The following is an 11,294-nucleotide window of genomic DNA, read 5'->3' on the forward strand; positions in this document are numbered from 1 at the left end:
TGACAAGTCCTGCTAGCTGGTTGAGTAAGAGGAAGGCTGAGAAATATGCACTAGATTTATCAATGTGGAGAGGTCACAGATGATCTTGGTGGAAAAATAAAATGGTTGGTGTGGTGGCAAACAGTGAACACAGACTTACTTGTAGGGGATGAAGAGAAAACAGAATAAATAGGTACTGGAAGCAGTAATGACTTCTTTAGATTTTGTTGTAAAAGAGAGCTAAACAGGGGATGGCTGCTTAGTGTTTGCTGGAGGGAATGCTAGTCCAAAGGTGGCTTCAAAAAAAAAAATATATATATATATATAGAGAGAGAGAGAAATAACATCATCTTTGCTTCTCATGAGAACCAATCAGTAGGGAGGGCAAAATTGATTATACCAGTGAAAACAAGATTATAGGTGTGATGGCCTTGTGTCCTGCAATAAATGCGAGGGTTGGGACTCAGGGCACTGTTGGGAGGTGAGTTTTAGGGAGTAGCCTAGATGCTTCAACCATAGTAGCAGAACAGAATGCTTTGCACATGAATACAAAGGCAAGCATGTGATCAATGATAAGAAAATATGAGGTTCTCCTGGGATTCCTTCTAAATTCTCAGTGAAATAAGAGGATTATCAACAGACAGTGTGGAGTGGGAAGAGAGAGATCTGAGATGAGAATGTAAAAGATTTGTCTGGGACAATAGCTATTGTATGTTTTTGACAGCAACATAGGATAAGAAGTACCACTATGGAAAGGTAAATACACGAACACACACACACACACACACCAAGAATTTCAGGAGACAATGTCCTTCCTTCACTTATTTACACTTCTGTTCAGTTCTATTTTATTAACAAAAGGTGGAGAGTGACTCACTAAATAATTTGGTGACACACAAATGGGTTGTAGTCTGCAGTTTGGAAAACACTCATCCAGAAGAACGGAAGAGGAAATTTTCTAAAGAGATGTAATAGGATCACATGCAGCACAATAAACCAACCTAAGGATAGAAATAAATTGGGGCCAATCCATTTAATCAAAAGCACATCATTATGGACTCCCCACACCTGACTGTTCCTCTTATCCAAGATCTCTTTTTATTCCTCTCCTCCAGTAACACAGATCTGAGATCTATCAGTTTTCATGTACCTCATTTCTGTAACTCTCCCCATTCAATCATTTGCCAAATTTAAAACATTCTTCCTGTAAACACTTACCAGCATCTCATTGTTTCTATTTCCATTGATTTTGCCATAGTTCAGACCCTTACCGCCTTCTCTTTACCTTATATCATTACTATTCTTATTAGGATAATAACTGTAATGGGTGTCCGTGACAAATTTATTTTAAAAAGAGAAGCAGCTAAAGAAAATAAATATCTAACACAATCTCATTAAGAGGTTATCCAGCTTCGTTTGTTGGTATAGGTACTTCCATTTTGTATGCATCTCTGTTATTTTCCCTATACTTGTCTGTATACAATTATATAACAAAACCCAGCTTTATGCTTGCTTTTTAGAAAACACATTGTGAATTTCTGCTCCCAGTATTATGTGTTTGGCAAAATCATATTTAATAGCTGTAGGGCATTCCATGTATGGTATTTTAATCTAAACCATTCTGTTGAGTTTGTGCAGTCATGCGCGTGAGCCTCTCAGATCTGGGTCTGCAGGGAGCACAATTTGCCAAGGACCCCTGCTGCCGTGCTTGCAAATCAATTCATCTCCTAGCTTGTTGCAAGCCCGCATTTCCCAGTCAATAACAAAGCTCCGGAAATGTTCTTATGCAGCCCCATTTCTGGGAGACCTGGGATTCCTCTGATGAGTGACTCTGGCTTATGGGTCTCCCAGACCACTGGTAGAACATTACCTAGAGCCACACACAACTTTCCTTTCTTCTTTCCCTCGAGACCAGACTTGCATGGAGTCTGAAATCTTCTCCAGGCTTCTCCTAGCTCCTTTCCCATTTTCAAGGGCATTTCTTTTTCCCCTGAGACATTTCTTATACACTTAATCCCATCTTGGCATGTTTCTCAGAGGACTGAAAGGAGCACAGACATTCAACTTGTTCTCAGGTTTGTATTCTCTACAACTAAACTCTTGATTGGTCAACTCTTAGCATATCATTCAAAGCACTGCCATTGCTCAACAAATTAAGCCTGAGCACCTCCTTCTCTCTCCACACTTGGCTCCAACCCATCTCCCCAGCCCCACCCAGTGCTCTTAGCCCAGGGCCTGCTGATACCACCCAGTGGTCTTAGCCCAGGGCCTGCTGACCAAATAGTCTTCTATTTTCTCCTGCCTCCTCCACCCCCAACTCCCAAGAAAACATCTGTCTGGTGATGCCTCCTTCCTTCCTGATTTTTTAAAAAATATTTATTTATTTATTTATTTATTTATTTATTTATTTATTTATTTATTTAATTTATGACACAGAGAGGCAGAGACATAGGCAGAGGGAGAAGCAGCCTCCCTGTGGGGAGCTTGATGTGAGACTTGATCCCAGGACCTGGGTATCATGCCCTGAGCCAAAGGCAGATGCCCAACCACTGAGCCACCCAGGTGTCCCTCCTTCTGGATTTCTTCTTGACTTTCCCACCCTGATGTACTTTCTTCTCCATTTTTAAAGGGCACAGAAAAGTGTTTTCTGCAGTGTATTCACCCTTTTTGATATGTTATCAGAGAGGCTGTATAGTCCAGTGGTGAAGTATACAATCTGTAATCAGACAGACCTAGATTATCATTTAAAACACACACTCACACACAAATTAGCTGAGATTGGATATGTTTGGGCAACACTGAGCTAAACAAAAGAAATCCAAGATTTTTTGTTTTGTTTTGTTTTTAATTGCAAGACTTCCCAGAGCCCTTCAAATGGTCATACAGATTGTGACTTTCCAAGGCCAGTATTGATACTTTGTGCAGCTTTTCTGGAATTTATTTGATCACAAAATCCTTTAAAAACACCACCAGACATTACTTTTTTTCTTGGAACATACTGGGAAAGGGTATAAGTAGCCCTAGAATTTTACATGTGTGGTTTTTACAGGACTATATATATATTCTCCAACGTGTTATAGTTATTTGCATATTTATCTTAACATGTTTTCCCACTTTAGCTTTAGCATGAGGCCTTGAAAATAAGGGGCACTTTCGCAGTTGAAAAATCACAGAATTTTAGTTAAGGTTCATGGATCGGAATAATATTAGGCAACTGGAGAAAGTTTGCCTCTACTTTCAGTGCTCTTCCAGTCTTTTTTTATATCATAATATCCTGGGCTACATTTCAGGCTGGAAAAATGATCTTGATGTTGGACAAAAAGACCTTGTTAACACGAGGCTGGGGGAGGGGCAAGATGGCGGAAGAGCAGGGTCCCCAAGTCACCTGTCCTCAACAAATTACCTAGAAAACCATCCAATCATCCTGAAAATCTACGAATTCGGCCTGAGATTTAAAGGGAGACCAGCTGGAACGCTACAGTGAGAAGAGTTCGCGCTTCTATCAAGGTAGGAAGACGGGAAAAAAGAAATAAAGAAACAAAAGGCCTCCAAGGGGGAGGGGCCCCGCGAGGAGCCGGGCTGAGGCCGGGGCGAGTGTCCCCAGGACAGGAGAGCCCCGTCCCGGAGGAGCAGGAGCTGCACCGACCTTCCCCGCGGAAAGGGGCTCACAGGGAGGTGGAGCAGGACCCAGGAGGGAGCGGATGCCCTCGGGCTCCCTGGGACAGTAACAGAGGAACTGCGCCCCCGGAGAGTGCGCCGAGCTCCCTAAGGGCTGCAGCGCTCGGCGGGACCCGGAGCAGCTCGGAGGGGCTCGGGCGGCGGCTCCGCGGAGGGGGCTGCGGGGCTCCGGGAACAGCTCGGAGGGGCTCGGGCGGCGGCTCCGCGGAGGGGGCGGCGCGGCTCCGGGAGCAGCTCAGCGGCGGCGGCTCGGGCAGAGGAAGAAGCTCCGCGTGGAGGGGGCTGCGCCTCCGGGAACAGCTCGGAGGGGCTCGGGCTGCGGCTCCGCGGAGGGGGCTGCGCGGCTCCGGGAACAGCTCAGCGGCGGCGGCTCGCGCAGAGGAAGAAGCTCCGCGCGGAGGGGGCTGCGCGGCTCCGGGAACAGCTCGGAGGGGCTCGGGCGGCGGCTCCGCGGAGGGGGCTGCGGGGCGGGAGCGCGAATCCAACAGCGCAGGCCCCAGAGCACAGGGCGCCGGGACACAGCCCAGGATCCGGCCTCCCCCGGGACAGGCAGAGGCCGGGAGGGCCCAGGACAGCAAGGACGCTCCTGCCTGGAACTGAGCAGATCAGCGGCCCCGCCCGGGAGCCCCCAGGCCCTGCAGACGGAGAGCCCCGGAGCTACTGCGGGAGCTGACTCCAGGGTCCCAGAGCTGCCCCCGCCACTGTGGCTTCCTCCCGGGGCCTCACGGGGTGAACAACCCCCACTGAGCCCTGCACCAGGCAGGGGCAGAGCAGCTCCCCCAAGTGCTAACACCTGAGAATCAGCACAGCAGGCCCCTCCCCCAGAAGACCAGCGAGACGGACCAGTTCCAAGGGAAGTCAAGGGACTTGAAGTATACAGAATACATCGCAATACAAGCATCCATTCAAAAACTGGAAAGATCTCAAATTCAAAAGCTCACCTTACACATAAAGGAACTAGAGAAAAAGCAACAAATAGACCCCACCCCCAGCAGAAGAAGACAGTAAATTAAAATTCGAGCAGAACTCAATGATATCGAGACCAAAAGAACTGTGGAACAGATCAACAGAACCAGGAGTTGGTTCTTTGAAAGAATTAATAAGATAGATAAACCATTAGCCAACCTTATTAAAAAGAAGAGAGAGAAGACTCAAATTAATAAAATCATGAATGAGAAAGGGGACATCACTACCAACACCAAGGAAATACAAACGATTTTAAAAACATATTATGAACAGCTGTACGCCAATAAATTAGGAAATCTAGAAGAAATGGACGCATTCCTGGAAAGCCACAAACTACCAAAACTGGAGCAGGAAGAAATAGAAAACCTGAACAGGCCAATAACCAGGAGGAAATTGAAGCAGTCATCACAAACCTCCCAAGACACAAGAGTCCAGGGCCAGATGGCTTCCCAGGGGAATTCTATCAAACGTTTAAAGAAGAAATCATACCTATGCTACTAAAGCTGTTTGGAAAGATAGAAAGAGATGGAGTACTTCCAAATTCGTTCTATGAGGCCAGCATCACCTTAATTCCAAAACCAGACAAAGACCCCACCAAAAAGGAGAATTACAGACCAATATCCCTGATGAACATGGATGCAAAAATTCTCAACAAGATACTAGCCAATAGGATCCAACAACACATTAAGAAAATTATTCACCATGACCAAGTAGGATTTATCCCCGGGACACAAGGCTGGTTCAACACTCATAAAACCATCAATGTGATTCATCATATCAGCAAGAGAAAAACCAAGAACCATATGATACTCTCATTAGATGCAGAGAAAGCATTTGACAAAATACAGCATCCATTCCTGATCAAAACCCTTCAGAGTGTTGGGATAGAGGGAACTTTCCTCGACATCTTAAAAGCCATTTACGAAAAGCCCACAGCAAATATCATTCTCAATGGGGAAGCACTGGGAGCCTTTCCCCTAAGATCAGGAACAAGACAGGGATGTCCACTCTCACCACTGCTGTTCAACATAGTTCTGGAAGTCCTCGCCTCAGCAATCAGACAACAAAAAGACATTAAAGGCATTCAAATTGGCAAAGAAGAAGTCAAACTCTCCCTCTTCGCCGATGACATGATACTCTACGTAGAAAACCCAAAAGCCTCCACCCCAAGATTGCTAGAACTCATACAGCAATTTGGTAGCGTGGCAGGATACAAAATCAATGCCCAGAAATCAATGGCATTTCTATACACTAACAATGAGACTGAAGAAAGAGAAATTAAGGAGTCAATCCCATTTACAATTGCACCCAAAAGCATAAGATACCTAGGAATAAACCTAAACAAAGAGGTAAAAGATCTATACCCTAAAAACTATAGAACACTTCTGAAAGAAATTGAGGAAGACACAAAGAGATGGAAAAATATTCCATGCTCATGGATTGGCAGAATTAATATTGTGAAAATGTCAATGTTACCCAGGGCAATTTACACGTTTAATGCAATCCCTATCAAAATACCATGGACTTTCTTCAGAGAGTTAGAACAAATTATTTTAAGATTTGTGTGGAATCAGAAAAGACCCTGAATAGCCAGGGGAATTTTAAAAAAGAAAACCATATCTGGGGGCATCACAATGCCAGATTTCAGGTTGTACTACAAAGCTGTGGTCATCAAGACAGTGTGGTACTGGCACAAAAACAGACACATAGATCAATGGAACAGAATAGAGAACCCAGAAGTGGACCCTGAAATGTACGGCCATCTAATATTCGATAAAGGAGGAAAGACTATCCATTGGAAGAAAGACAGTCTCTTCAATAAATGGTGCTGGGAAAATTGGACATCCACATGCAGAAGAATGAAACTGGATCACTCTCTTTCACCATACACAAAGATAAACTCAAAATGGATGAGAGATCTAAATGTGAGACAAGATTCCATCAAAATCCTAGAGGAGAACACAGGCAACACCCTTTTTGAACTCGGCCACAGTAACTTCTTTCAAGATACATCCACAAAGGCAAAAGAAACAAAAGCAAAAATGAACTATTGGGACTTCATCAAGATAAGAAGCTTTTGCACAGCAAAGGATACAGTCAGCAAAACTAAAAGACAACCTACAGAATGGGAGAAGATATTTGCAAATGACATATCAGATAAAGGGCTAGTTTCCAAAATCTATAAAGAACTTATTAAACTCAACACCAAAGAAACAAACAATCCAATCATGAAATGGGCAAAAGACATGAAGAGAAATCTCACAGAGGAAGACATGGACATGGCCAACAAGCACATGAGAAAATGCTCTGCATCACTTGCCATCAGGGAAATACAAATCAAAACCACAATGAGATACCACCTCACACCAGTGAGAATGGGGAAAATTAACAAGGCAGGAAACAACAAATGTTGGAGAGGATGCGGAGAAAAGGGAACCCTCTTACACTGTTGGTGGGAATGTGAACTGGTGCAGCCACTCTGGAAAACTGTGTGGAGGTTCTCAAAGAGTTAAAAATAGACCTGCCCTACGACCCAGCAATTGCACTGTTGGGGATTTACCCCAAAGATTCAGATGCAATGAAACGTCAGGACACCTGCACCCCGATGTTTCTATCAGCAATGGCCACAATAGCCAAACTGTGGAAGGAGCCTCGGTGTCCATCGAAAGATGAATGGATAAAGAAGATGTGGTTTATGTATACAATGGAATATTACTCAGCAATTAGAAACGACAAATACCCACCATTTACTTCAACGTGGATGGAACTGGAGGGTATTATGCTGAGTGAAATAAGTCAATCGGAGAAGGACAAACAGTGTATGTTCTCATTCATTTGGGGAATATAAATAATAGTGAAAGGGAATATAAAGGAAGGGAAAAGAAATGTTGGGAAATATCAGGAAGGGAGACAGAACATGAAGACTCCTAACTCGGGGAAACGAACTAGGGGTGGTGGAAGGGGAGGAGGGCGGGTGTTGGAGGGGAATGGGTGACGGGCACTGAGGTGGACACTTGACGGGATGAGCACTGGGTGTTTTTCTGTATGTTGGTAAATTGAACACCAATAAAAGTTAATTAAAAAAAAAAAACATGAGGCTAAGTACATTTTCTCTACAAGTCACTTTATTGGTACAGCATAAGTGGGTGGGTGTAAAGATAGAGGTTCGTTTTAAGGGCAAGGAAGCAGGAGTCTGCAGACTCTGGGTCTTGGCCCACCCTGGGCAGTGAGGAGGGCAGCCTGTGGCTTAGTTCTGATTGTTTTCGTTTCCAAGGCTGTGCTTGTCAAAGAGGTACTCGGCCAGGCCGCAATCCGGGGCCCCCATCTTTACCAGGTTTTGCACGTGATCACCCAGTTCTTTGATAGACTTCACCTGCTCATTCAGATAGTGCGTTTCCAGGAAGTCGCACAAATGGGGGTCACCTTGGTCTGACGCCAGAGTGTGCAATTCGAGCAACGACTGGTTCACATTCTTTTCCAAGAGCAGCGCACAGTCCATGGCCCTCAGGCCGCTCTCCCAGTCGTCCCGGTCCGGTTTCTTGACGTCCCGCAGGCAGATCCGGCCTCCCCGCTGGTTCTGCAGGCGCATCAGCTTCTCCGCGTGCTGGGCCTCCTCCCGGGCCTGGCGAAGGAAGTACCTGGCGAAGTTGTGGAGCGCCACGTCATCTCGGGAGAAGTAATAGGCCATAGACAAGTACACGTAGGCCGCGTAGAGCTCCAGGTTGATCTGGCGGTTGATGGCGGCCTCGCAGTCGGGGTGGAAGTTCTGGCGCACCCGGGAGCCGGCGGGGGCGGGCGGGGCTGGGTCCCGGGAGGCGGCGGCGGCCGCGGCCAGAGGGCGCAGGGGCGCGGGGGCCCGGGGACGCCAGGGGCGCCCGGAGGCCCGCAGCGGCGGGAGCGCGAAGCCCGGGCGCGCGCAGCGCAGGGACACCAGCGAGGCGCTGATGTGCTTGGAGAGGAGCCAGAAACAGGGCCGCATGGCTCCGCTCCTTGCGAGCCGGGGAAGCAGGCCAGGGCGGCACAGCGTGCGGCCGGCGCCGGAGCTTCAGGTCTGCAGGCGAGCGCGGCCCTAGGCGACGGGACTGCGTCACACACACCCGGTGCGCTCCCGAGGCGCCGAGTTCCAGGCGGGGGCGGGCGGGGGCGGCCGGGGCGCACCTGCCGGGAGGGCGCAGCCCCGTTAACTCAGCGGTGCCCCGGCCCTGCCCGTGGGCCTTTGTGACTTACTATTTCATCGAAGTCAAAAGTGCTGTCCAAAAAATAGGCGCTGGGACGGGCGAAAGGAAGGAGGGATCTAGCGATGCTTGCCCTCCCTCTGGGAACTCTTTCCTTCCAAAGCTCAAGGCGCGCGCGCGCGTGTGTGTGTGTGTGTGTGTGTGGGGGGCACAGAGCCCTGAAATAGGATGAAACAAAATAGGTCCGCAGCCAAAATGGATGCTTATAAATTGACTTTCTGTTTATTTTAACAAGTGCAGGTACGGAAAGGACTGCTAGTACAAATTTTCAAGAGTCTGTAGTAAGAGTGCTTTTTTTAAAAAGTCATTTTATTTTTAAATATAAAATGCATCTTTACTGCAAAAGCCTCCAGATTCCAGCTTGTACTTGGGAGATGGGGACACACAGGCCACCTTCCTTCTGGCAAGGCCTCTTATTTATTACCATTGCTGTAGGGCTTTCGGTTTCCCCCTTCTTTTGATAGGCCACATAGAGGCATAGAGTTTGGATAGGTTTCCGCTATGACCCCTTGTGCGACACACCCCGTGGGCCACACCCTGTGCCCACCCGCCTGCCCTGTTCTGTTCCTTGGAACGCTTTGCCTCTGCTTTGTGCTGTTCGCTTTGTTCTCCACCTTCATAGCAGCAGTTATTCTGTTTTCCAAATGGAGCATCTGTACCAGCTTAATGTAACTTTTGATTTTGGGTCGATTTGTTTTAAGCTCTATTGTCACCAATAAAATCTTAATAAACAAACAAAAAAAAAAGTAGGAAGATATAAACTAGTTCTAAACATGAGGTTATTTATCTGGTTTTTGTTAACGCAGATACATACAGTCTGAGCAGAGCAGAGCTGTGGAGAAGTTGAATCACTATGTTGCACATCTGAAACTAATGTTACATTGTGTGTCAAGTAAAATAACTTTTTTTTTTTAAGGGCAAATGCCCAGCTTTTACTAACAGACTTGTAATGTTGAAGTTCCAATGCTTTTTCTTAGCCCCAAGAAGATAAACTTTCTTAGCTAACATGCTAGGAAGCGTCAACAATACCAGGTTGCATCCTAGGACAGCAAACTGGTTCTGCTTTCTCATTGATCTTTTCAATAATCAGATTACTAAATTTGAGGTGTGATTATCTTTTTTGAGAAAGTGGTCAGAATCTAGTTTTTCTAGTGTATTTTCCAGGTGCCTTATTAAGTCTTGGCTTTTAAATCTTGCTGTTTCCTTTATGGCATGTATGAAATTTTTTTCCACATTTCTGGAGATCTGCTCACTCCTTCAAGCAATTTGAAAATTCTTTCATATTTTCATCAAAACTGTCAAATTTCCCTTTTTAACTGATGCTTTATTTCAGCATTGATTTCCATTGGTATTGGCAGTTTTTTCTGGCACTTCTCCCAACACAGACATTGCTATAACTTTGGAGTCATCATCTTTCAAGGACATAGCTGAGCTTGCAGGGTGGGATGCTCCCTGTGCTTCCTATTTCACTGACAGCATTGCCAGGCTTGGCCTTCTCAGAGGGAGGATGAATTGTGGATTCTCCAAAATGTTTCATTTGGCTTTCCTCCAAGCAGCCAACTCCTCTGCTTTATCGGTCATCATTTCAGGGCTGGTCTTGGGCAGTCCCAGGAGTCCATCTGCCAAAATAAGTTTTTAAATAAAAAATAAATAAATAAAATAGTCTGAAAAACAAATTTAAAATGGTATTTGGTTTTAAAAGAATGTTGTAACTGTTATCGTGTATTGAGAAAATGAGCATTAACTCAACAGAAGAAAATTCAGGAAATTTCTATTCTCTACCCAGAGAGAACCATGGTTAAAATGTTGATAATAATTCTCACAGATTAAAAAAAAAATCACAGAAGCTCAAAAGTAAATATATACCTTTGCAATAGCTTTCGAGAGGTATAATTGACATAAAATAAACTGCAGATACTTAAAATGTACAACTTGATAGAGTTGGACGTAGGTATATATCTGTGAAATCATTGCTAAAATCCAGATAATGAACATTTCATCACCTCTCAAAGTTCCCTCATGTTCTTTTATATTTTATAATCACTCCCTCCTGCCACTTTCTGCCCCACATTATCCCAGGCATCCTTTGATCTGCTTTTCCTCACTATGTAGGTTAGTTTGCATTTTCTAGAATTTCATATAAACAATTGGTGTGAATTCCCTTTTTGCATGGTTTCTTTTGCTCAGCACGGTGGTTTTGCGATCTACCCATGTTGTAGTGTGTATGAATAGTTTTTGTTGTTGCATAGTTCTTCCATTGTGTAGATATACCACAATTGGCTTAACCTTTTCCCATCTCATGAACACTTTGCTTGTTTAAAGTTTTTGGCTGTTGAAACAAAGCTGTTATGAACATTTCTGTCCAAGCCTTTGTATGGCTGTATATGCTTATTTTTCTTAGGTGAACACTTTATATGGAATGGCTGGATCATATGG

At 45.3% G+C, this 11,294-nt stretch overlaps 1 protein-coding gene across 1 annotated transcript; it reads right to left on the bottom strand.

Annotated features, from left to right (window-relative positions):
* Positions 1 to 7,737: 7,737 nt before the first annotated feature.
* On the bottom strand, positions 7,738 to 8,706 carry FTMT (ferritin mitochondrial). The gene has a single exon (XM_041764571.1). It carries the CDS (start codon positions 8,600 to 8,602, stop codon positions 7,871 to 7,873), a length of 732 nt encoding a protein of 243 aa, XP_041620505.1. The 5' UTR covers positions 8,603 to 8,706; the 3' UTR covers positions 7,738 to 7,870.
* Between the last annotated feature and the right edge of the window lie 2,588 nt (positions 8,707 to 11,294).

This window comes from Vulpes lagopus, chromosome 7, assembly GCF_018345385.1.
Source record: "Vulpes lagopus strain Blue_001 chromosome 7, ASM1834538v1, whole genome shotgun sequence".
Lineage (NCBI taxonomy): Eukaryota > Metazoa > Chordata > Mammalia > Carnivora > Canidae > Vulpes > Vulpes lagopus.